At 34.4% G+C, this 25,762-nt stretch overlaps 4 protein-coding genes across 4 annotated transcripts; 1 reads left to right on the forward strand and 3 right to left on the reverse strand.

Annotated features, from left to right (window-relative positions):
* Positions 1-147: 147 nt before the first annotated feature.
* On the reverse strand, positions 148-877 carry LOC120267204 (9-cis-epoxycarotenoid dioxygenase NCED3, chloroplastic-like). Its single transcript, XM_039274899.1, is given in 2 exon segments — positions 148-532; positions 534-877. Coding segments are annotated over 2 exon segments (729 nt in total).
* A 5,653-nt stretch (positions 878-6,530) lies between these two features.
* Positions 6,531-7,229, reverse strand: LOC120266375. The gene has a single exon (XM_039274000.1). The coding sequence runs from the start codon at positions 7,119-7,121 to the stop codon at positions 6,570-6,572; it is 552 nt and encodes a 183-aa protein (XP_039129934.1). The 5' UTR covers positions 7,122-7,229; the 3' UTR covers positions 6,531-6,569.
* Positions 7,230-11,951: 4,722 nt separating this feature from the next.
* LOC120266376 (anaphase-promoting complex subunit 11) lies at positions 11,952-16,696 on the forward strand. The gene is made up of 3 exons (XM_039274001.1): positions 11,952-12,081; positions 13,593-13,863; positions 16,464-16,696. Exon 2 carries the CDS (start codon positions 13,608-13,610, stop codon positions 13,860-13,862), a length of 255 nt encoding a protein of 84 aa, XP_039129935.1. The 5' UTR covers positions 11,952-12,081; positions 13,593-13,607; the 3' UTR covers position 13,863; positions 16,464-16,696.
* A 3,342-nt stretch (positions 16,697-20,038) lies between these two features.
* LOC120267026 (protein NSP-INTERACTING KINASE 1-like) lies at positions 20,039-24,618 on the reverse strand. The gene is made up of 11 exons (XM_039274705.1): positions 24,084-24,618; positions 23,869-24,001; positions 23,718-23,789; positions 23,481-23,624; positions 23,332-23,403; positions 23,147-23,206; positions 22,912-23,009; positions 21,493-21,642; positions 21,058-21,399; positions 20,576-20,955; positions 20,039-20,494 (listed from the first exon to the last, which is right to left on the reverse strand). The coding sequence occupies exons 1-11, from the start codon at positions 24,229-24,231 to the stop codon at positions 20,174-20,176; spliced, it is 1,920 nt and encodes a 639-aa protein (XP_039130639.1). The 5' UTR covers positions 24,232-24,618; the 3' UTR covers positions 20,039-20,173.
* Positions 24,619-25,762: the final 1,144 nt, after the last annotated feature.

The following is a 25,762-nucleotide window of genomic DNA, read 5'->3' on the forward strand; positions in this document are numbered from 1 at the left end:
TGCTCACTTTGATACAAATTAAAAAAGGTGCTCAAAATGAAGCACGAGCATAATAAGGTATCCCACCAAAAAAATTACCCCACTATCCGGTGGCGACATGTAAGACCCAACAACCACCACAGTGCACTCTCCGTCGTCGCCGACGATCTATTCCCATGCATTCCAATAATGAAAACAAAAACAATCCGGGATTGTAAACCACCTAATCCTCTTCTCATCTTTGTCATACTGTGGCATCACTCCAATCTTTGACTTTTTCCCGGAGTCAACCCTCACCGAAGACCTCCCATACACCATCCTCCTCACATCAAACACACCTTGCTGATCAGCAGTCACAATGAAGTTCTCAGTGATAGCAAAGTTATGGATCATCATCGGTTGCCGGAGAGTTATAGCCACATCCGGCAACTTCTCGCCGGAGATGGGGTCTACGTAGAAGTACTTCAAGTAAGGTTTGTTTAAAAGTTGGTAACTCAGAGAGAAAAGCTCGCTAGAGATGGGGTCAATCTTAGGATGGGCGATCATCTGAGAGTTGGCCGGAGAAGCTGAACCGTTCGATGGTCTCAAGATCACCATCGGGAGTGATCTTAACCTGATAAGGAATGTCATCTTCAGACATGGCTAGTAACCTCCCGGATAAGTAGATAACACCAGCGTTGGCGACGCCTGAGCCACCGGAGATGTTGACAATGCCGGCGGCGGCGCGGATGGAGAAAAAGAGAAGCCTTGCAATACCTGAATGGCCATGAAGCTCACCAACAGGTTTAGGGAACAATGGCCGGCCATGATTGACTTCTTGTTTAAGCTTGTTGGTTCTAGTGAGCATGCATGCATAGCATGCATCTTTCTCGCCGAAGAGGACGACAGTGTGGATCATGCCGTCATCATCGAAGAGGTGGTGGGCGAAGGAATGTGGTAGAATGGAGACGGATCATCATCGTCGATGCTCATCTCCAGCTTGAAGCGTCGCCATTAGGCTGGCTTGGATCGGGAGTGGTATCCACTGGCGATCCAAGGTGACCATATTCTCCGCAAGGGCTATCTCATTCAAAAACCGGACATCGCCAATGATTATAATGGTGGTTTGAAGTAGCTGCTTCTTCTAGCATCTTCTGGATTCTCTCCATGGTTTCCATCTCTATTATTCTCTCCTCTCTCACACATGTGTGCATTTCAAAGCTAACGTGGATGCAGTCAGAGGATGATTGGAGTCTCCAATTGCCACATAAGTAAAGGTATGAAAAATCAGCCAATGACTCACCGGTGTAACAAAATTAAAATAAAATGATCAAATTGATTTAAATTAAAATTCGATGATTAATTTGATATAAAATTAAAATTAGGTGACCACCAAAAAAAAATTTAACCAATGAAATTCAAATCCCTTTGACTCTTTCAAAACCGTTGATCAACTCTAAGAGCAACCCTTTGAAGAAAAATTCTTCTCGGGATAAGAATACTGATGATGGATCTTATCTCCATCCATCATCTCCTTGTGATCAGGACTCAGCACCATCTCTCAAAGCTTTCTTGCTCAAGGCGCCTCGTGATAAGAAAAATCCTGAACCACTTATTATTCAATCTCTTGAAGGTGATGTGCCTCAAGATAATAGTCCTGTCAATGATTCAATTAAAATTATTTCTTCAGATTCTAATCTTTTAAGTTCTCCTGACTTTAATCAAAATACAGGCAATATTGCTTCCATCCTTAGCAAGGATTCTAATCAAATAATTTCAAATATTTCTTCTGCTTCGGAGACATTACCTTCTCACCTGAAACACAACCCACCAACTCTAGTTATACTAGAAGGGTATAAATGGATCTTCATTCACGGTAAATGGACATAAATCCCAAGAATTAATACAGATAAATTTTGTGCTCAAGATCTTTCTCCCCAGAAGGTTTCATTAGACTTACCATTTGATGATAAGCTCGTTGACTGAGGAGAAGAAGATGACTTTTTAACTGAGGAGATAGCTGAGGATGAGCACTTTCTTGATGAAGATAATATATATCAATCCATCTGATACAAATTTTCACTCAGATGCTCTGCTATTGGAACAATAGTTTGATCCACTTCCTGATCAAGATAGGGTCGACAAGGATCCCTTGGAGGTTGTTGCAAAGGATATCATCCCTGATCAAACTTCCAGTGATATCACAACAAGACAAATCAGAAGAAGTGATTGAAACAAGAAACCTTCAGGCCGTTGGACTGAAGAAGCAGGGTTTGTTCCACACCCTCCTAGGTCTACTAAGAAGAAAATTCCTGAAGACCCCAGAGAAGGTATTCCTAATCCCTCTGATTCTGTCTTATCTTCTTGGATTGATACTCAATTTTTTAATTATAGCAACTCTTGTGGTATTCAATTCTTGGGTTCACCGAATCATAAATTCAAATGCCTAGATAAAATTCGTTCTTTAGAAAAAGATAGAGTTACAAAATTCAAAAATTCTTCAAACTCCCTTCAGAGTTCTGACAGCTAGACCATTACTGTTGTTATGAAAATCCTTAGCCGGAATGTTAGAGGTCTTGGCAGACCCTATAAACGCCATTTAGTTAAAGATGTCATTCTCAATGCTAATGTAGATATAATCTATTTACAAGAATCTAAACTTCAAGAAATTCATAGCTCTATTTGGAGATCTACCGGTGGCTTGCGTTTTAGTTTTTTTGATTACATACCAGTGCAAGGCACATCGGGTGGCATAATCACTGCTTGGGACCGTTCTCAGGTCTTAGGAACTATTCTTCATAAAGGTTCATATTCCATTTCGATTACTTTCAAAAACATACTAAACAATAATATTTGGGCTTGTATAAATGTTTATGGACCTATTTCTCGAAATCTTAGATCAGATTTTTGAACTTTGCTTAGTGAGATTTCTTCACAATAATCCTTGGGTGATTTGTAGAGACTTTAACACTATCTTCACTTCCGAAGATAAAAATCTAGGAGATTTTAATATTAGAGATATTGAGTCTTCTCAAAACTTCTTAAGTGAATTTAATCACCTAGACCCTCCTTTACAAGGTCATAGATTCACTTGGACCAATGGGCAATCAGAACCACTTTGGACTCGTTTGGATCGATTCCTAATCTCACATGATTGGTCCATTTTATATCCTAGATTCAATCAATATGTTCTTCCAAGAATTGGTTCTGATCATTCTCCCATTTGTTTGGACTTTGGGGATCACGACTCTGATCCACAACGATTTTGTTTTGAAAAAATTTGGTTCACCAATCCCCATCTACCAATCCTAATTCAAGAATGGTGGATTGCAATTAACCCTGAAGGTTGTGGTGCCTTTATTCTTTCCCAAAAAAAATTGGCTCATCTGAAAGATAAACTCCATAACTGGGCAAAAATTATCTTTAGTAATTCCAATCAACACAAAAAGATACTTTTGGCAGAACTTCATTCTCTAGATACTATTGGTGAAAGCAGACCCCTTTTTGTAGATGAATCCTCTTGTATTCTTAATATTCGCCAAGAAATTTTTTCTATTTTAAACCAGGAAGAGATTTATTAGAAACAAAGATCCAGGATTTCCTGGCTTAAGAAAGGGGACGCTAACACAAAGTTTTTCCATCAAATAGCCAATGGTAGAAGGAATAAGAATCTTATCTCACGGATCTGCCATCTAGGACAGTGGATGGAAGGTGAAAAAGAAATTGGCATAATTTTCAATGATCACTTCCAATTTCTACTGGGCACTCCAATATCTAACAGATTTCTGCTGGATTGGCAACTTTTGTTTGGTTACAAAAAAAAAAGTTGATCTCTCTCACCTTGAACTACCTTTAACCTTAGAGGAAATTAGACTTGTTGTCTTTAACCTCCATGCAGACAAAGCTCCAGGAACTGATGGTTTTCCTATGTTTTTCTTTCAAAAAAACTGGAGCATAGTTCAGGACAATATTGTTAACCTTTGTGAAGATTTCTACAAAGGTACTATTAATTACGAACGTTTGAACTGTGTACACATTGCTCTTATCACTAAAAAATCTGCGCCCTCAAATGTTTCTGATTTTCGCCCTATCAGCCTGATAAATTCCATCTGTAAAATTGTATCCAAGATTCTTGCTTCTAGATTAAGCTTGGTGATTGGTGATTTGGTGGATGAATTCCAATCTGGTTTCATTAAGGGCAGGTGCATAGTAGATAATATCATTGCCGCCCAAGAAGTGATATTCAACCTTCAAAAATGGAAAATTCTTGGTTATGCTTTTAAAGTGGACTTTGCTAAAGCATTTGATTTTTTGGACTGGGATTTTTTATTCAAAATCCTTGTAGCTAGGGGATTTGGTTCCAAATGGATTTCTTGGATTCACACCATTTTTAAAACTGCAAAGACACATATTATCATTGATGGAACAATTCAGGGCTATATTCGTTGTAAAAGAGGGCTCAAACAGGGTGATCCCCTGTCCCCTCTTCTCTTTGCTTTAGCTGCTGATGTTCTAAGTTCTATGTTTTCTAACGTCCTTAGATCCAAAATCCTAGTGGGTGTGCCCCTGGACCTTTCAAATAGCATCTGCCATCTTTAGTATGCGGATGATCTGATCATATTCTCTACTGGAGGATAGGAGGATCTTAACATCATTAAGTTAATTCTTTATCTTTTTAAAGGATCTTCTGGACTTACCATTAATTACTCGAAAAGTTGTTTATACTCCACTAATTATGGCTTCCAACCTCACTTCACATCTGCTATGCTTCTAAACTGTTCTAGAGATTGTTTTCCACTTACCTCCTTGAGGGTCCCTTTATCTGGTCGACGACCAAAAAGACAAGACTGGTTTCATCTCATTGAAACTGTCCGTGTCAGACTATTGCCTTGGAAAGCCATTTATCTCTCACTAGGTGGTCGCTTAACTCTTCTCAGCTCTGTTCTTTTGACTGTTCCTGTTTATTGGATGTTAGTGTTTAAACTTCCTGCTTGGGTGATTAAGGACATTGACAAGATTAATAGGGACTTTCTTTGGAAAGGTCCTGATTTGGGTCCCAAAGGTATCAGACTGGTTGCCTGGAAAAAAATTTGTAGACCACGGAACATGGGTGGTTGGGGAATTCTTAATCTTCAGGATTTCAATTGTGCTATTCTTGGAAAATGGGGGTGGAAAATTAATTCTAATCCTAACGGCTATTGGGTTAAAATTATTTAAGTTAAATACATTTCCAGAAACCCTACATGGCCTCTTTTTCACCCATCTCCAAGAAATAAATCCTTTTTCTGAGCAGGGGTACTTTTTTCCCTGAATTCTTATCGCTCCTGCTTCTCAAAAACAATTAAAAATGGGGCCAATACCTACTTTTGGTACGATAGGTGGTTTTTGAAGAAAACTCTAAAAGACCATTGGCCTCTTCTTTTCAATGATTGTATCTTTCGTTGGATCACAGTTCGTCAGTTTTTCAAACAAATTAGCTCCTTTGAAAATCTCTTCATTAACTATACCACTGAAGAATTATCTTCTCTTTTGGAAGTGATCCTTGATTGTTCCAGTGGACTTGAAGACTTTTCCACTTGGCCTCTGAATAAAAGTGGAACCTTCTTGGTAAAATCTTTTTACAAGTTTCTTATCGATGGAGGTGTTCGTTGTCCACTTTATGTGCAGTTCTGGAAAATTAGATGCCCAACAAAAATCACCTTATTCTGCTGGCTTGCATGGGAAGATAAAATTCTCACCCTTACAAACCTCTTCAAAAAAGGATGCAACTTTCAAAATACAACTAATACATACGTATTTTGCCACAGGGCTTCTGAGACTGTAGATCATCTCTTCATCGACTGCTTATACACAACACGTATCTAGTCGTACTTCACATAACTTTTGGAAATACACTCCACCCCCTCTTCCATTTCGAAGATTTGGACCACTTGGATTACTTCCTTCCAACCTCAATGCCAACCCCTATGGGATCTATGCGTTAGAGCTATTTGGAATATTTGGCTTGAGCGTAACAATCGCATATTTCAATTTTTAGCATTACCTACTCACTCTTCAATGATTAAAATTGCTAATGTGCTACTTTCATGGTTTTCAGTGGTTGCTGATAATCATCAACAGACTCTTGCGGAGGCTACTCAGAAGATCAAACGCTCAATCAATTTCATTAGCGCTAGGGTATCCAACAATTCCGGTGAACCAGATCCTAATCCAGCTCTAGAGTAGAGCTTTTTACTCTCAGCTTTGTAGACCTGTGTCTCCTGTTGGTGGCTTTCGTCTACAGAGCTGCTTTATCTTTTCACTGTCTTTTCCATAATTATACTTGTAGTTGTATTCGTGCGTCACCTCTGGTGAGAGCTCTGTTTCTTCTAGTTTATTTGTCATGTGCTAGTTTGTTGTGTTTCCTTTTCAATAAATTTGTGGTTTATCCACTTTCATAAAAAAAAAATATAAATAAATAAATTAAATTAAATTAAATTAAATCTCTCTACAAAAACCCTCCCAGATGTGAACACAGTAAAACAAAAAACCAAATCAAAAGAATGTGAGGCAACACACATTAGAAATAACATATATATATATATATATATATAATATAAATAAAAAGAAAATCAAGAGATGCTTCTGAGAAGCATGTCATTGTATTGAATGAAAGAGACTTGGCGTTGGAGCTTCATCTCTTGATAGAACTTAGCAATGAACTCTTCAGCCTGGCTATTAATCCCTTCTAATTGTTCCACTTCATCATCATCATTATCTTCTTGTTGTTCTTCTTCTTTAATGCCATTATCATCATCATTCTTATGATGATCATAAGAAATGGAATTATTAACATTGTTATCATGTCCACTGAAGAAGAAGACAGCATCATCATTATCTTGATCATGATCATCAGGAAAACCAATGCACGGAAAGTGAGGCCGGTGAAGCTTGAAACGAAATGAAGGGGTTTCATCAAATGAGAACTCACGTTCCAAGTAATGAATGCTCTTCTGATGATAATTAGTAATGTTCTTGAAAGCAAGCTTGAGAGAAAGAAGAAGACTTTGCTTGAATGCACCACCTTTTCTAGCCCATATTAATGCTATACGTATTAATCTCCATGCACGTCCCCTCATTGTTGTTGTCTTCTTCTTCTTCATCGTCATCATCTTCTCACCCATTTCTTCTTAATCAATCTAAATATATATATATATATATATAAAGAGAAAGAGAGATTTAAACTACTAAAGAGAATTGAAGGTTTTGATGAGGCTAAAGAGAAGTGAAAGAGTATTGTGTTGATGGTGAGGGTGGTGACATGATCATGTATATATATCTAAGAAAGAAAGAGTGAACGCGGATTGGTTGAAAGGGAGAGGAGCGTGGGAGATGAGAATGAGTTGGTGAACGAACACGGTTTTGTGCAAAGACGCGGTGTTTGTTTTGGCTTTTTTTTTTTATATATATTAAAAAAAATACTTGTTTGAGTGTAGATTACCCAAAATATCCTTGTTTTTTTTGGGTACTATCACTTTCAAGATACAATAAAAAGCTTATGGGTTTTTATATTCTTGAAATGATATTAACTTTTGCTTATAATAATAACAACAACAACAAAATAATAATAATAATAATAATAATAATAATAATAATAATAATAAGAATTAATAAAGGACCTACAAGTCTTCTCAAATTTCAAAATGACCATATAACCCTTAAATTTTTTTTTAACTCTCAAGTCCTAGTCTCCTATGAGTCATTGATGTTTTCTTTTTTAAACTATTTTTTTAAATTATAATTCTACTCTTATATTCTCCATTCTATCATTAGAGTTTGCCTCCACAAGTTTGAGTGTGGCTTGCTAAGATAGGGCTAGCACACATGTAACATCTTTCAAACTTGTCTGGAGCTGATTTGCATTAGATAGGTTTATCCCAATCTTAATATATAAAGTCTCTATGTGGTGTCTCAAAGTTAAGCTGAGCCCCACAAATCAAAGTGTAGCTCCTTGAGATTGTGAAGAGATTATCTGTGTTATAAAATATATAATGAAATAGAGCGAGGTCGCAACAAAATAATAATAGTAATAATATTAAAAATAAAAAGACACAAAGATATTATATGAAAAATCTCTAAATAATTAGGGTAAAAGACACTGACAAAAATAAAAGAATTTACTAGGTGAAATAATTTTGGAGTTACAATCTCTATAATAATAAATAGAGAAGCTAGTACTTTCTCTTATATCAGAAGAATAAAACTCTAACTCTCAAATTTTAATTTTCTCTCACTTTCTCATTTTTCCCTCACTCTCACTTTCTCTTTTCAATTTAGTGCAATGAAAACTTCATTCTTTGTGGCTATTTATAAGCAAGGTTGAATGAGATTAAAGAGTTTAAACTTTTGATTAACTCACCTAACCTCACCCACCAATCAAAAATACATGCAGTCATTTCTAAGTTACAATCTCTCTAATAATAAATAGAAAAACTAGTACTTTCTCTTATACCATAAGAATAAAATTCTAACTCTCAAAATTTAATTTTCTCTTATTTTCTCATTTTTCCCTCACTCTCATTTTCTCTTTTTAATTTGGCGCAATGAGAATTTCATTCCTAATGACTATATATAAGCAAGGTTGGATGAGATTAAAGAGTTAAACTCTTGACTAACTCACATAATCTCACCCACCAATCAAAAATAAGTGTAGTCATTTTTGACAAACAAAACCTCACATGCGCACTCATCATCCAGAATGCTTTACTTGAATAATATGACATTGTGGAGAGCTCATAGAACTAGAACTTTTTGAGCTCAAGGTGAATCTTCTCACCTCACACAAGTTCACCGGGGCCAAACGAGCTGGTCCCCAAAGCCTCGGCATGGTGAGAATAAAGAATAAAAAATTAAAATATAAATATAACAAACTTAAAAAAGTAAAATTATAACATTATAACATTAGGTACAAGTAATATATTTTTTAAAAAAAATTAAAAATTTATTGGGTATTGAATTCTTAGTTGGGATCTTAAGGTCATTTTGGAATGTACAAAGGATTTTTCGGTCCTTTTATTCCAAAATATTATTAGGAGTTGGTACTTGTTTCTTAAATTAAAAAAAAAAAAACCTTTATCAGAAGGGTAGTAATTGGAATTACAGAAAAGCGGGTTGTTTCTTGTCTTTTCTCAGTTTCTTAGCTGCAAAGCAATAGGCAAACACTATTTTTTTATTATATATATATAAGCTCTTATTTTATTCAGTCATGTTATTAAGTCAATGTTAAGGGCAGGAAGTAACCTCATAACATCCTTTTGCTTTACTTAATTAAATGATGTTTAACTGATGCTAAATATACAAATTTTTCTCTAATCAAATATTAATCAATTCTAGTATGAAATTGTCAACGGCGGGACGGCCAAGTCTTGGAGGCTGAAATAGTTAATTAAATTAATCAAATGATCAAATAAGTTCTCTTAATTAAATAACCTCTGGCATTTTCTATACTTAGAAATTACTATGATATTTCAATAAAATTGTGATTTATCCACATTTATTTTGAAAAAAATTGCTATGAAATGATCTTGACCTTTCATTATTTCATATGAGAAAAACAAAAAAAAAACAAATTTTGTAAACTATTTAGATCATGAAAATACATAAAATGAGCAACTTCTTTACCTCTTCCTCTCATTGAGGGTGACGCTACCAATAATTTTCTTTTGATTGTTTCCTTAAATTTTTTATTTGCTTTATTAGTTTTGATTGTTTCCTCGAAGTTTCTATTTGTTTTATTACTTTTGTCTAATCATCTAATCACTGTAATGGTTAGAGTGGCTTCTTGTTTTTATTTTAATTTAGATATGAAATTTTATAGTTTTTCTTTTTTATATATAATTCTTGATTTGTTGATTCTATGGAAAAAACCATGAAAGAAAATGGAAATAATGCAAGCTAAGAGAAGAAAGGTCAAGAATGTTCAGTGTCTTTTTGTTTATTTATTTCATAGGTTCACTCACATTATTTATTCCAATAAACTTTCAATTATATACTCGCATGGATTAAATTAACAAATTAAGTTTCTACAATTAATAGATTATTCATTCACAACGTATAAGACAAAAGAACTAATGCCTGCCATGCGGGGTTTAATTGGGCAGAGATAATTGGGTATATTAACTATTAGCTCTTGATTATTTTTACCACATAATTGGGTTAATTTATGTTTTTTTATTTATAAGCTTGCTAGTAAGACACCTTGAGCGATTGAGGCAAGCTCGTTTGACCTCACCTAACCAACATGAGGCTTGGTGAGCTGCGCTCACTTCGTTATCTATTCCTTAGTACTCAAGAGCCAAGCAGGGATTATTGAGGTTGGTGTATTTCATTAGCCAATAAACCCGCTCGAGTAAGAGGAGCCATGCCAGGCTCACAACCATTTACTAGAACGGGTGAGCTGATTTGATTATATGAAGACTACTCATAACTAATTGCGAGGAGCTATATGCAACTTTTATAAAAAGACTTATCCTTTCTTTGTATTAAAATTAAAATTTTAATTTTTTTTACATGCTTATAAAAAAATAAATTTTCATGTCACCTTTTTTTTCCCTTATAATGCCTTCAAGTTTTTTTTTATTAAATTTTATTTTATTTATGGATGCTTATGTTAGTGCAACCACATTATTATTGACATAATTTGACACATAGTCAAAATGACTTGGCAACCTGTGTGATATGACATAATTGATGACATGACAAAGCATGGTGACATGGCAAGGAGTCTTGGCTTGGAGGAAAATATCTTGAAGATCTTGGTGGAACTATTTTTGGTAATGTGTTACAAGACAAGATTATATCATGACCATATTTAGGTGATTTGATTGAAAACTAAATATGGATGGAGCTTAATTGAAGAAATACATATCAATGGGATGATTGAAGACTATTAAGGGCAAGATTTGAAGACATGCCTATTGTTGGCATGGTTAAGTTGATTGATTGAAGATCTATTCTTTGGAAAATTTGAAGGCCAAACTTGGGTGAATTGAAGATCAAGTTTGGAAAGTTTCATGAAGATGTACAAGAACGTGCGCCCCTTGCGAGGGGACTGTGTGATGAGGAACTGAGAAGGTAGGCTAGTTGCAGGCAGCTGAGATCGGGAGATTTGGCTGCACCGAGTCAGACTAAGCATTACCGGGAGATTGATGGGTCTTGAGGTCGTCCGCAATGTAACCAGAACTCAGTCAAGTCAGCAGTCAGGGCTATGTTGCAATTCATATTACAACATGAGTTGCAACAGCTAATTTTGGAAGGTTTTTAAATTAGTAGCCGCGGAGATTTTAAAAGAGGTATGTGCTATATTTGGGACGTTGAGGCGCTACTTTGCTCTGAGATTGTGGGTGATACTTGTGGAGGAGAGTGTGTGAGCACAAGACAATCTTGAGAGGGCAGTGATTTTTGTTGTTAAGAGAGTGAGTGACAAGTGTTTGTACTCATCTATTTTCATCTCTTTTAGTGGATTGTTTATCTCCAGGCTTGGCCCCCCAGACGTAGGCGAGTGGACGCCGAACTGGGTTACCAATCTTATGTGTCTCCTTGCATGGTTTGTGTGAGTTTCCTTTGAGTGTTTTGAGTGTTCTTTAAACCACAAACCACATTGACAGGACTAACAGTTTAAACTCGAGTTGTATAAATCAATTTTTCTTTCCCGTCTGCTTTACAAAAAAAAAATCTTTATAATACATAGCATATAAAATATAAGAACAACCTATATTTTTAGTCAAACAAGCTCATTATTTTTTATAAGAACCAGTAATACATCCACTTTTTATTATAAAAATTTAATACTTTTTAATTAAAATTAATTTCAAAATAAATTTATGGGTATACAGTTACATAATAAATAATTCCAATTTATTGATTTTTTTTAAAAAAGTTTAAATTTAGAGGGTCATTTGAGAAAGTTACATATTTTTACAATTTTCAGGGGTTTTAAAGCGAAAAGTACTCAACTTCATTGCTATTTCCCTCCCCCCCTTCGTTCGTTTGTATCCTAGGATTAGGGCTTGCTTCCCCACTCCCCTGCTCCGATCATCGGCGGCGATCTCTCTATTTCCTCTTCAATCCAATTCAGAACCTTTGGTACTTCTCTTTCCCCCTCTCTCTAGGGTTTTTGTGGCAGGAATTCGGTGTTATAGTGTTGTGATTTTGTTTTGATTTGAGTTTCTATGTATGTCTGATCTTCTTTGATTTGAACATAGCTAAGATGAGTATGCTTAGGATTAGGTTTAAGATTGATGATGATGATGTGCCATTCATGGTTTATGTCAATATCTTGTGAAATTTTAATTATATTTGTTGAATTTCATGAATGAAGGAAAGTAGAGAAAAGTAAAGAAATGGAAAATTGGATTTTTTTTTTTTAAAATAAATTCTTGTTGTATTGATCTTGAACATTGAGAGAGTGTTTAGCGTGCAAAATTTTTATTGCTGCATTTAATTTTTGTTTCTTGGAAATGCTTGTGGGGATGATCTCGAACATTGTTAGATTTTCAAAATGTCTTTTTTTTTCTTTGATTAATGAAAGAACTTGCAAATGATGGGATTAAAAATTCATGGTGTTGCAAGGTGGACTTGAAATAATGGAGAGGAAATCAAGAAGATGTCTTCATTTGGATGATACTTATACCCAGAGATACTGATAGTTCATTTAAATCTAACTATATGTTATGGTGTTGTTCTTTAGGAATTGTATGTAGAGTTCCTGAGAAATTCATGAAATAAGAGCAAGGAAAACAAAAAGTAAATTTGAAGATTGATAACATGGAACAATAATATTTATTTACTTGTACCTTGAGATAAGAGGCCACTTTAGCTAGGTATATAAATTTTTTTCTGAAATCTAACTATATATTGTGGTGCTGTTTTTTAGGAATTGGTTGCAAGTTCTTGGGGAGTTTATTTATCTTGTTGTGGTTTACGGTTGATATAAAAGTTGATGAGCCCTTTTAATTGTGGAAATTGTTTTCATTTTTAACTTTTTGGTGATGTGCTTATTTAAGGATGAGTGAAAAGGTTGATGGTTATATGAGGGTGTTTACCTACTCCTCTTGGGAAAAAATTAATGCTATTTAAGGAAGTTAGCATTGTTGTATACTGTAATTAAGATGAATAACTTGTTCTTTCCTCTGCAAAAGTCAAGGAATAAACTAATATTGTGTTAGAGGGGCACTAGTTGATTCCAGAATCTGAGTTTGCTCGTGTTGGTTGGATTAAGGAAAGAGAACTTAGATTAAGGTAGAAGCTGGCTTATTCTTCCTCCCTATTCTTAGTGAATGAATAAGCGAAATTATTAGAAAAGGAATTTGATCACTCCAGAATTTGGCATCTTGCTTTGCATAGATAGGATTGTGCTAGTTTAAATAAGAATTCTATGGTGATTGGCTTGTAAATCTTGGAGTAAGGGTTGCACGTTCCTTGTTGTAAGTCATGGTTTGAAAGCATGCAGGATAGTTCAGTGGAACCTCTTAAAAAGAAAATTAATTATCTACTAGCAATAGGATAGTGAAGGATAAACTTTTTCATAAAAAGGATAAATTAATTATCTTCTAAAGAATTCGGGCAACCCTGATATTTTTCTTGTTTTTGTTTAGTTATTAGGTGACACAATGAAGGTCAAAATATTACAATGGCATGCTGTAGCATCATGGACATGGGACGCGCAAGATGAAACCTGTGGCATATGTCGAATGGCCTTTGATGGATGTTGCCCAGATTGTAAATTCCCCGGCGATGATTGCCCCCTAATCTGGGGAGCCTGCAACCATTCTTTCCATCTCCATTGCATCCTGAAATGGGTGAACTCGCAGACTCCCCAGCCACACTGCCCGATGTGTCGCAGAGAATGGCAATTCAAAGGTTAAGGTACGCTGAAAATGTAGAAATGAGATTTCTGCAATAAATTTGCTCTTGTTTTTGTATGTTTGTACCCTGTTTGTGCTGGCCTTAAGAATGATGTTTTCAGGGTTCCGAATTCTCACATTAGCATGTCCATTGTATTGAGTGTTTCATTGGAACGTTTTAAGATTCATTCTTCTGCTAATGGTTTCTTCCCGTGCATAGGCCTTATTTAATATAACACTCGCAATTATAATTTTAAACCAACTTAAACTTAATGTGGCTGCATTAAGAACTATAACTTTGGTCTTAAAATTAAATGTTTGACTTGGTTTCCCCATCTGAGGACCACCATCTTTGCTCAGATATGTTTCTGAAAAATAGTCTAGCAGTATCATCCTTATATTTTTATTGAACCATGCTCTCCTGCCAACATGAATTAGCGCTACAGTTGCAATGCCGGAAGGGTTCAGGCATTTGACTCAAGAGTCCGATTTTTTTTTCAAATACAAAGGTGTAACAAATTGGCTGCGTGTGGTGTGGATTATCACATTGTTTTAAAAAAAAAAACCCTGTTTAGAGAACTCCAATTTTATTGTACAAATTTTAAGGATATAATTAAATCTTAATTGAGAGTATAGTTGTAATTAACGCTTCACCGATTTTTTCAAAGAACTACCCCTGTTGTGTAGAGTGCATTTGATTAGGGAGTAGGGATCATAATCTATGAAGAGAAACAGAAAATAGAGATAATTTAACTTAAATCTCAATTTGTGTTAGAATTTATGTGAGGATACTAACATTTTCATCTTCACCCTCGAATTCATATGCCCAAATCATAACATTGTCACCGCGAACAAAGTTATTGAGTTTTATAACATTTGCCCAACGTGTGATCTAAAATAATATCTATTCCCACCATGTTCATCCCTACATTGCTCATGTTTAATGCTAAGATAACGATCAACTTGAGATGTTTTTACTTCAATTTCATTAAATGATAATCAATACAAAAAGGTCAGCTTTTTTATTTTTTTTAAAATTTTTTTTTTTTGGCAAGGTGGATAGATCACTATATTAATAAAGAAAAGCACCAACCACTAGGTGTGGCAAGGGTACAACAACAAGACCAAACCAAACAACCAAACTAGTTACAACCAAAAAACCAAAAATGAGGAACAACGGCCTTTCTCAAGGCCACATGCAACTAAGCACCTAACCTACAATCTGGTCATGAACCTCCTCAGTAAGCCGGGTCTCACCATGAACCTCACCGTTGGGTCCCTAGAACTCCAAACTCCTCCGGACAGAAGTAATGTCGTCAGCAAACTTCTCTCTAGCACTCACATTAAGTGAAGAGAACCAAGACAAAATCATCCGATCAATTTTAGTAAGATACTTTGCACATGAACAACATTGGCATTAAAAATACAATCATTCCTAACAAGCCAAATATTCCAAACAATCGCTTTAATAACTAGGTCCCCAAGCGGCCTCCTGGCGGGATGCAAACTCAGCCCCCACAAGCCACGCAAGGATCCAGGAGTCTGCGGGAACTGGAGTAACCTGGTAAAATAGTCCCACACCTTATTAGCAAAAGGACATTGAAGAAAGAGGTGGTCCACGGACTCTGTCCCCGCATGGCATTGGACACAAGTATCTGTCGGCATCCTGTTGCACCTTTTTTAAAATCTATTTGTGCACACACAAGTAATACAAATTTTTATTGTTAGATAAAACAATGAGACACTTAGAAATCAGATTGAGAGTTGCCTCTATCCTCTATTTTTTTTTAATTGACAAATGTAACTAGCACTGGCTTATTAAAGCTCACCAGGTTCTCCTGCAACAGTGTTGGAAGGTGAGTGGCGGTGACCAGAAGGGTGCTGAGATATATTAGAATTTTAATGACATTTAAAGATGCAACCTGATTGATCTTTTGAAAGTTAGAGATAACCAAGCTGATCTTCGTCAGAACCACACAGTCAAGACTTTAGCTGGATTGTGTTATAGATTTAACAATCAATTAAGAAAAATTAAGACCCAATTACTCTTGAATCTTAGATCTAACTGAAGATTTCATTAATTCAACAGATTAAGCAAAGAAAGAGATCAACTCTCAAATAAGAGCATTAAATCCTCAGATCCAACACTCAGAGTTCTTACAAACCAATCCAAGTGACAATCATACTAAGTAATAGAATTCCATCAACATACTGAGAAAATGTAATGTCTAAAAAATCTTCAGAGTTCTTTAGACAATGAAATCAATTCTAACTAACATATCAAAACACAATTGCTTCAACAAACAATTAATTTCACCAGACCTAGAGCAATCAATCACTCAATACTAAGCTTCATTGAAATTTTAGAGAAAAACTCTTTTAAGGTCTCAGACCTTCATCATCAATCCTCAATTAATATCAATATCAACAGATCCAGGAGATCCCAAATTCAGTCATCAACAAGCATTGCAGAATAATTAACAAGAGTAAACAATGTTTGAGAGAAGAACAATCTCACAAACATGAAGATTAATCGTATATTTAATTCAATTTGCTTGCCTGTGCATGCTTTGTTCTTGAAGATTAATCATATGCTCCAATCGTGGTTTGATGTTCTTACAGACGGTGCTAAAGCAAAGCTGGAGGAATCTATGGCTCCTGTTCGTCATAGCCTGGAGTTCCTTGGATCGTGTGGGGATATGACTGGGATGGCCGAGGAGGCACATGATCTATTCATGGGCTAGATTCCCTATGATGTTGTAGGCTTCGAGGAGGCCTGTTGTTCCTCTGTTTTATATTTTTTTGTTTTAGTCTTGTCGTATCACTTCTTGTGATGTGCCATTTGTATCTTGTCTCTTTATCTTAATATTACAAACTATTGTGCAAGAATTTAGAAGATAAATACCAGATCGATCCACAGAATAACCCAGTTAAGTAACCTCCCAGCTCTCAAACTCTGTGAGAGAAACCAGGGCCTTCAATCCTGCAAGATCAACATGCCTTTTTCCTTCTCCTTACCAGCTTTTAGATTCTGTTGAGTTGTTGGTAAGATGTACCCGCAAGTCTTACATTGCTCCTCCTCTCCCTTGTACTCTTTCGTTCAACTGTAGAAGATTTCGCCACATCATTTTCCACATCAGTAGTCTTTAAACTAATGGGGTGTTTGTTTTGGTGGATTTGAAAGTCATGGGAGTTGGAATTACAAGATTTTTCCAAATCATGTGTTTGGTTTGAGGGATTTGAAAAAGATATTGTAGTTGGAAATACTTTATCAATGGTTTTGGATGAATTTGGAACTACACCCAAATTGGGTGTAGTTCCAACTCCATGATTTGGAACTCTAATAAATTACTATTTTTCATTAATATTTGATAATATATAAAACTAGTGATTATTTTCTAAAATACTAAATAAAATATATTATAGTGTAATTAATATTAGTAGTATAATATATAATAGATATATTATATTAAATTAATTATTTGAATAAATAATTAATATATTATATTTTATTATAATAAATTAAGTATTAATAATTATATTAATTATTCATAATATTTGAAATTTGAATTCATATTTACATAAAATATTAAATAAAATATATTATAGTGTAATTAATATTAGCAGTATAATATATAATAGATATATTGTATTAAATTAATTATTTGAATAAATAATTAATATATTATATTTTATTATAATAAATTAAGTATTAATAATTATATTAATTATTCATAATATTTGAAATTTGAATTCATATTTACATAAAATAAAATATAGATTTTATAATATATATATATTACTTATTTGAATTCATATTTATAAACACATTTTCCAAATACAAATTTACAAATTCCTCTAACCAAACACAAAATTCTTTGATCCAGCATTGCAAATACATCTAACCAAACACTGGATTTGACTCTCCTGAATTTTCAAATATAAAGATTTGTAAATATAAATCCACTGCATTTTCAACTACATTCAATCAAACCCATCCTAATTGACTCCACCTCAGCATCCTTTAAAATAACTGACTCTCCCTCCACTGACTTCTCATTCATCACGCCTTCACACGTAGGCATAATCTTCAGTCATAACCCTCCTCGCTTTCATTGGTCCGTGATGTCTCATGAGTCATGTCACTTGTAAGAAACCCACACTGAGGGTCATTATGTTTGTATCTAATTAAACTGAGAATCATTATTTTGTGATTCTCATGTATTATTTGAATTATCATGGATGGAAGTGACAGAAGAGTGGGTAAATATTGAGTGAGGATTGAATAATGAGTGAGCAATTCTCTCAAAAACTAGAAGGTTTGCTCAATTTTTACTTTTTTTTTTTTGAGAAATGTCTAATTTACTTTTTTTATTTCATTATTTAAATAATAAATAAATATATACTTTTAATAATAAATAATGATTATATTTAAATAATAATTAAATGTATCATCTTAATAATAAATAATAATTTTTAAAAAAACATTGGTTTCCGTAGGGATTTTTTAGTTAAAAATAAAAAATATTCTCATGTTTTATAAAGATTGAGTTTCCTGTGAACTTCCGTAGTTACTCTGATCCGTTAGATTGGAATCCAACGATGATGACCTATTTGAGGAATAATAACACTGTGTCGATTCACACTAAAAAGTGAAATGCATAATAATTTTATCTGAACCATCCAATCTTTCTCTATACAATATCTAAATCAATCACAACTATTTAATCTCATTTCTACTAAACTTACAGTGGTAGAACCAATTAAACTAAAACCAAAACCAACCGAATGAACAACACATCAACCCATTCGACAAAAGGACAGTAGTTGACTACTGTTGCAAACACTGTTCATCAACCTTTTTGTCTTTGTCTCTCTCGTTTTCTCAATATCTTTCTACCTTTATAAATTCTGGGGACGTTCATGTGGACATCCCCATAATATATTTACTCTATTTTATAATATTTTATGGTAGTGCCTAATGTTATGCATTGTAAAAAATTCCAATTAAATATTTATATTCAGTAATAAATTCAATTAAGCATTGTTGAATCTTTTTTATGGAAGTGATTTTGGTTTAATAAATATTTTGATTTTTTAATATTTTTCTCTATTATTTTGATAATATACGTGTATGTAAATTAAAGTAACTGTTTGTAACTGTTAACCAATGAATAATTCATTAATTATTATTATATTAATTTGATATATCTTCAAAATTTTAAAATTAAGTAAAGGCTTTTTATATTATATAGACAAATCACTCACCTAAACTAATATTGTGAGAGATCCCTTAGTCTTTTACTTAATACTTATCAAAAGAATTATAATCCTTCTAATATGAATATAATAAATAAAATTTAATTAATTTAAAAATTGAGAATCAAGTCATCGAGTTAGAAGAATGTTCCAAAGAAAATTGAATCAATTGAGAGTATAAATATTTCCCTCTTTTAAATTATTCACTTTAAAGATTAGCTCATTCCAAGTTTTCATCTAATTTCTAAATTTTATTACCCTTTTTTTTTTGTTGAAAAGATGAAATGAAAATACATCATGATATCAGACTGCTCTGTTCAATGCCCCAAGCGCTTGCAATATTTTTATTTAATTTTTATTTTTTTAATATTTCTTTTTTTAGAAGCGCGTTAATTTGTATGTGTGTTATATAAATTAAATAGCACTGCTGCAATAAACAAACATGAAAATAGAATTAAGAAATAGTTATTCTTTGGTTAATATTTATTTGAGCACTTTAAAAAGAAAATAGAGCCTTTGATTAAAGTGTAATGAATCATAAAACACAAAGTACATGATTTTTATTTTATATTTTTTTTGGAATATATCTCCTTGAAATCATATATATTATCATCTTAGATTTTTCTTTTTAAAATAAAATATTTCGTTGTATATTTAGACCAAATCATATATACATATGAATCACAAATTCAATTTTAGAGTGCGAGGTTCAAAATTCAGTGGAGGGTTTGTTGTTCCTGTTCTTTTAGTTTAATTTAATGAAAGTAATTTATCTATCTTTTAAAAAAAAATTTAACAGTGCGGGATACAACAATAAATTAACACACCGCACAACTGAGAAAATTATACGTGTAAAACGTAATGAGAGATAATGTTTTACAAAAAATCCAAAACGCTTTGAAATTCTGCACCTCAATTTGGTTTTCACTGCACATTGATTAAAAAAGAAACATTTTGAACCAACAAAAAGACTTCACTATACAACTTCAGAGCTTCCCTTGCAAATTCTGCAGAAACTTTTTAACTATACAAGCTCTTCTTGTCTGTCTCATTACTGTGTTCTTTACCTGTTGTCACCTTGGTCCAGAGAGCTCCATTGCATTAACAAGCAACGATGAATCATCGGTGAGATCAGAGTATCTTTCCGATGAAGAGAAGTCCGACATTTTGAACTTGTGTGCCTCAACTCTTTGAGATGCTTCCCATCTCTCTGCAAGTCCATCACCTTCAAGCATCCTGATCACTTCAGACATTTTCGGTCTATGGGCCGGGAAGTATTGTGTGCACAATAGTGCAACCTGAACCATTTCTTCAAGCTCAATTCGATCATATCCATTCCTTAAATCCTTGTCTACCAGCATGTCAAGCTTCTTCTCTTGGTGTATCTTTTTCACCTGCATCAACAGATAAAAATAAAAATGAGTATCAATGAAACTTTAAAGTTTCAGTAAAATAGCAACATAGCTTGTGCTCACCCAGTCAAGCATTGCTCCTTTTTGATTTGCTGCCTTGCCAAAATCAAGTGCTCCCTGACCAGTAATCAGTTCAAGAAGGAGAATACCAAAACCAAAGACATCGGTTTTCTCAGAAGACTGTCCGGTTGAGAGATACTCCGGGGCTATATGGCCGACGGTGCCTCTCACAGCAGTGGTCACATGAGAGTCCTTGTGATCGAGGAGTTTGGCCAGTCCAAAATCTCCTACTATTGCTTCACAATAATCATCTAGTAATATATTTGCAGCCTTTACATCTCTATGAATTATCTTTGGATCACATTGCTCATGGAGATATAGTAAACCCCTTCCTGCACCAAGTGCTATTCTCTTCCTCATGTTCCAATCCAGTGGTGGCTTTCCTAAAAAGCAGAATGAAGACAACAATAGCAAATTCACTCTAACCTGAACAAAAATAAGTCTTAGTATAATCGAAGACTTCTGCAATTACGTACAATGGTTACCTTTGAGTCGGGAAGCAACACTTCCGTTAGACATGTAGGGATAGACGAGAAGCCTCTCAGTTGCAGTGACACACACACCCAGTAATCTCAGGAGGTTTCGGTGTACTGCTAAGCTAATCATTTCGACTTCAGTCTGAAACTGAATTTCTCCACCTGCAGCATTGCCATCCTTGAGTCGTTTTACTGCCACCATAGTTCCATCTTGGAGATGACCTCTGTAGACATTTCCAAAGCCGCCTTTTCCTAGAATGTTTTTGCTGCTGAAGTTATCTGTGGCTATCTGCAGCTCCCTGAAGTGAAATCTCTTCAGGTTTCCAAGACAAACTTCGCTGTTATGTTGGTCTGACACAAAGAAACAATTCAATAACAGTAAGAGTATAATTTGAATCTTTAGATAGAGGGCACAGTACTTGAATTTCTTGCAATATTACTAACCATTTACATCAAGAAAAATCTGTTGGTTATGCTTTTGTCTCCACCATAGAAACAAGCAGAAGGCGAGGATGAGAAGAGAGACACAGCCAATGCTGGCACCAAATGCAATAGCAACTTTGTGGCCTTTAGATCTTCTATGAGGAGGAGAGCCTTCCGAAAAAAGGTGGTGAAATTCATGATTAAAAGTTCACCATTTAAAATTAAGTGTAAACAGCACTAATCAGTGCCTTACTAATTTAAGGCATAGAGTTGGAAAAAGTACAGAAATTGCTCCTTGAACATTAAGGAAAACAAATGGAAATAGATTAATATAAACGACAAAAACATGAACAAAAGGACTGGTTTATATGAGAAATAATTTCACAAAATACATTAATTAACTATGCTCTATTCTTTAACTTAACAAACAATTGATCACCAGAGAAAGTGACGGTATGTAAATTGGAAAGCCCCTGCAAATTGAGCTAGACAGTGGCATTAGGCCTTGCAACCACTCAAACGCCAAGAACAATAGAATTAGGATTTAGGAATAGCAATAAGTGCATTTTTTCTGGCACGAGTCGCATTCATATGGACATCGTGATGGCTGTGACCAACAAGTTGAAAGACCACACTGATCAAATCCTCAATAATTCAATGATAATCTAAGAAATGTAATTCGTTCTACCCTCCACTGAATAGATGCCATTTGAATTCTTTCCATCATACAAATTCAATCTTGACAATGAAGCTACACAAGTGATCCTTTTTAACTTTTCTGTTGGAGCAAGGATGACCACAAACAAAACTAGTGGAGAATAATCACTTCTTGGTTTTTACCAAACTTTTTTGGATATCTAATTAGCTATCATGAGGATTTTAAGTGGCATTTGATTCCCAACTAACGCTTTTAATTATATTGTATTTGAAGCTTAGACTTTGATGTCCCTTTCATCCAAACAAGCTACACATAAAGCAAGAGTAGACCTCAATGCCATCTTCTGAAGCAACTTATCTGTTTGAATATCTTGGGAAAAGGAAGGAAAAAATTGTGATGGTACCAAATATTAAGTGAAACGTTTCACTCATTGCATAGGTTATAATTTGTGTGTGAAAAAGGCATATAGAGTAGAATAATGCAGAACAACGAACACATTGAATTGGAGCCGAAAACCAATGTGTTAATTGCCCATCCAGTTGTTGGAAATCATCATAAGACATCATTCATGATCAATGCTTATAAATTTGTATAGTTAAAATAATATCAAGCAAAGACAGAATTAAATATATAATCCAAATTAATTGGAGTATCAAGACAACGCAAACCAAATTATATCCAGTTCATCTATGCATTCTGATAAAAAATGGTTCATATAGGGATATAACAAACGAAAATATAAAAAACTCTTTAACAGCAATTGCTCAGTAATAAATTATTACCTGGCTTAACATTCACATCAAAAGAAATAGGCATTGGCACTGTTCCATAGCACCCTTGTTCTTGACCTGTTTTACATAGCAAAGGGTTTCCAACAATACTGCAAAAAAGAAAAAGAAAAATTATGCAGTGTTTTGCAGATATAACAAATAATGCAAATATACTATTACACATGTAATTAGCAATGCAACACTAAAATTTAAGCAGTATTGAAGAGTATCAAATCTCACAGCTTACTTGAATGTCTTTACTGGAAACTTGGGTAAAACACCGCTAAGATTATTATAGGCCAAATCCCTGAGCAATTCATTGTCCAAAAAAAAACAAACAAACAAACAAAAAAAGCCTGAGTAATTAACACCAGAAAAGTCTCAGCCAAAGGATGCATATCAACAACAAAGAAAGAAAGAAGGAATTCTTACAGAAATGCAAGCTGAGTGATATTAGCCAGGGACGAAGGAATAGTTCCAGACAAGCTATTATTGCTCAGCCTCCTGTTAACAATCAATCAAGAAGAGAAACCAATCAGACACCAAAGTAACATGATAGGATCACAATCTGGCACCCTTACAAGTATTCAAGGCTCTTCAGTTTCCCTAGGGAAGTGGGGATTTCACCAGTGAAATAGTTGTTTGAAAGGTCAAGTGTGTGAAGCTTTGAAAGCTTGCCTAGCTCTGAGGGCACTTGTCCTGATATATTATTGTTCTGCAGGAGCCTACACTTAAATTAAGATGAAAGTTAAATATCAAAAACAAAACAAGAAAATGACATAATAATAATAATAATCTGATCTCTATGAAGAACTTACAAAATCTCAAGGTTTGTCAAGTTTCCTACACTTGAAGAGAGTGTTCCAGACAAACTCTGGCTTGGAGTTCCTCTGCAGTAATGGCAACAAATATATAAGAATTTCTACAGAGGTTCAATGGGCATCAAACAAAACTTGTACAAAGTCTTACAGTCCAATAACCAGGTTTTCAGCTGAGCATGTAACCATAGTCCAGCTACAAGGATCAACAGAGTCCTGATCCCAATTATCAAGAACACCATGGGGGTCCTTGAGAGAAGCTTTAATCCCCATCAAAGCTTGCACTACAACATGAAGAAAAAAGACCAGTCAAAACAAAGGCAGCATTCAATGTGAATGTCCAAACACCAGACCACAACCACCTACCTTCAAAGTTAACTCCTTTAGGGGAGAGAAGACAAGAACCAAAACCATAAAACCAAAACAGCAACAGCAAGAAGAGAAAGATCCCAGCTTTCCCATTCTCATTAGCCATTGTTGGAGAGATTGTCACAAGGAAAGATGGAAAAATCATTGATGGGCTATATTGCCTTCTTCTTCTTCTTCTTAGCTGTCACTACTTGTAGTGCTGCTCACAAAGTGACAAGCAGCCTTGCCATGCCTCACTCTGATGTCAAGGGTCCATGACAGGGGCCAGAGTCCTTGGAGTTCTGAAAGCAGGTTAAAGGAGGAAAAAGAGAGAGTGAGGGACCAACATGCCTGTCACTTGATTCACATGGCAGGAAGAAGAAATGAGTGCAAGAAACTGCAAAGTGACTGAAACAGAGGCTTGTTCAAGTGGAATAAAGATTTGTTGCTCACAAACAACATTGTCTCAAATATGAGACATGCACTCTTCAAAATAAAAAAGAGATGTTTGGTTTGGTGCCAAGATGGAAATGCATAACTCACGCGTGATACTAACATTGATGAATAAAGAAGATGGAAAAAGGGATAGAGATAAGAAAAGATTGATTGCATGCACAACAGCATCTCTTTTTTTTTTATTTTTTTTTATTTCTTTTCCTTTTTCTTTTTTTTTCCTTTTTTATTTTTTTATTTTTTGCTCTGACAGTCATACCAACTCTTGGTTGGTTGATGCTTGTGCAGGGCACCAACTTGGCTCGTCAGACATGTAGTACGTATGTTCTGTGTTTATTTATCTTTTTTTTTTCTTTCTTTCCCTTTATTTTTGTAGAGACATAACTAAAAATAATACATTGTTAATAAATCAGAAAATTTTATTACCACTGCGAATACCACTCATAAATTTTTTAACAATGAACGATACTCTCTCATTCAAAACTTATGTTGATGCACATTTGTAAAAAAACATGTAATTGTGATATGTGAAAAAAGATTAAATTAAAAGATTACATGATTGTTGCGATAAATGCCTCAACTATCTTAGTACACCCACATCTCATAGAACAAGCCCATACATCAAATTCGGTAAAAATAATTAAATTTAAAAGTCACCTAATACACAAAAAATAAAAAAAAAACTGTCATAAATGATTGTCTTTTATGTGCTGTTAAGTCTTTTTCATAAATCTTTAATATTTATTCCGGTGTCTTTCTCTATTATTAGTAGATAACAAACCTTTAATATTTGTTCCGGTGTTTTTCTTTATTGTTATTGGATCTTGAGGTTTTACTCATGTAATGTCATTGTTGTATTTGTCTATTACCTATATATTCTTTCAATGAAGTAATGGGTAAAAAAAAGAATTTTAGTTGTGGGGGAGACAAACACAAACACAAAGAATATATCTAAAAAAAAAAAAATGTACAATTAAGTTCAAAATTTCAGAAAGAGGAGGCACAGTGCTGTAATAATAAGGACATAGAAGGAGGAGGACCATGTAAGCAATATCATGTACCCCCAATGGTCCCCATCATCAAGACACTAAGCTGGAAACAAGAATGATTTTCATTGTCCAGAAGAAGGGGACAATGTATCCCTCCTGTTATCATCCCTTTCAATGAACTGAGTTGATGTGATCCTCCAAATGTAGCAGCCCTTGCAAACACCAAATAATAGTCCAAGCTTAACTGGATCATGG

This window comes from Dioscorea cayenensis, chromosome 8 (genome assembly GCF_009730915.1).
Source record: "Dioscorea cayenensis subsp. rotundata cultivar TDr96_F1 chromosome 8, TDr96_F1_v2_PseudoChromosome.rev07_lg8_w22 25.fasta, whole genome shotgun sequence".
NCBI lineage: Eukaryota > Viridiplantae > Streptophyta > Magnoliopsida > Dioscoreales > Dioscoreaceae > Dioscorea > Dioscorea cayenensis.

Coding starts and splice junctions, on each gene's coding strand:
- LOC120266375 (XM_039274000.1), bottom strand. CDS start 7,121: ATGGGTGAGAAGATGATGACGATGAAGAAGAAGAAGACAACAACAATG.
- LOC120266376 (XM_039274001.1), top strand. CDS start 13,608: ATGAAGGTCAAAATATTACAATGGCATGCTGTAGCATCATGGACATGG.
- LOC120267026 (XM_039274705.1), bottom strand. CDS start 24,231: ATGATTTTTCCATCTTTCCTTGTGACAATCTCTCCAACAATGGCTAAT. Junction 24,002..24,083: donor TAAAGGAGTTAACTTTGAAG/GTAGGTGGTTGT, acceptor TTCATGTTGTAG/TGCAAGCTTTGATGGGGATT. Junction 21,400..21,492: donor GATTTTTCTTGATGTAAATG/GTTAGTAATATT, acceptor TCTTTGTGTCAG/ACCAACATAACAGCGAAGTT.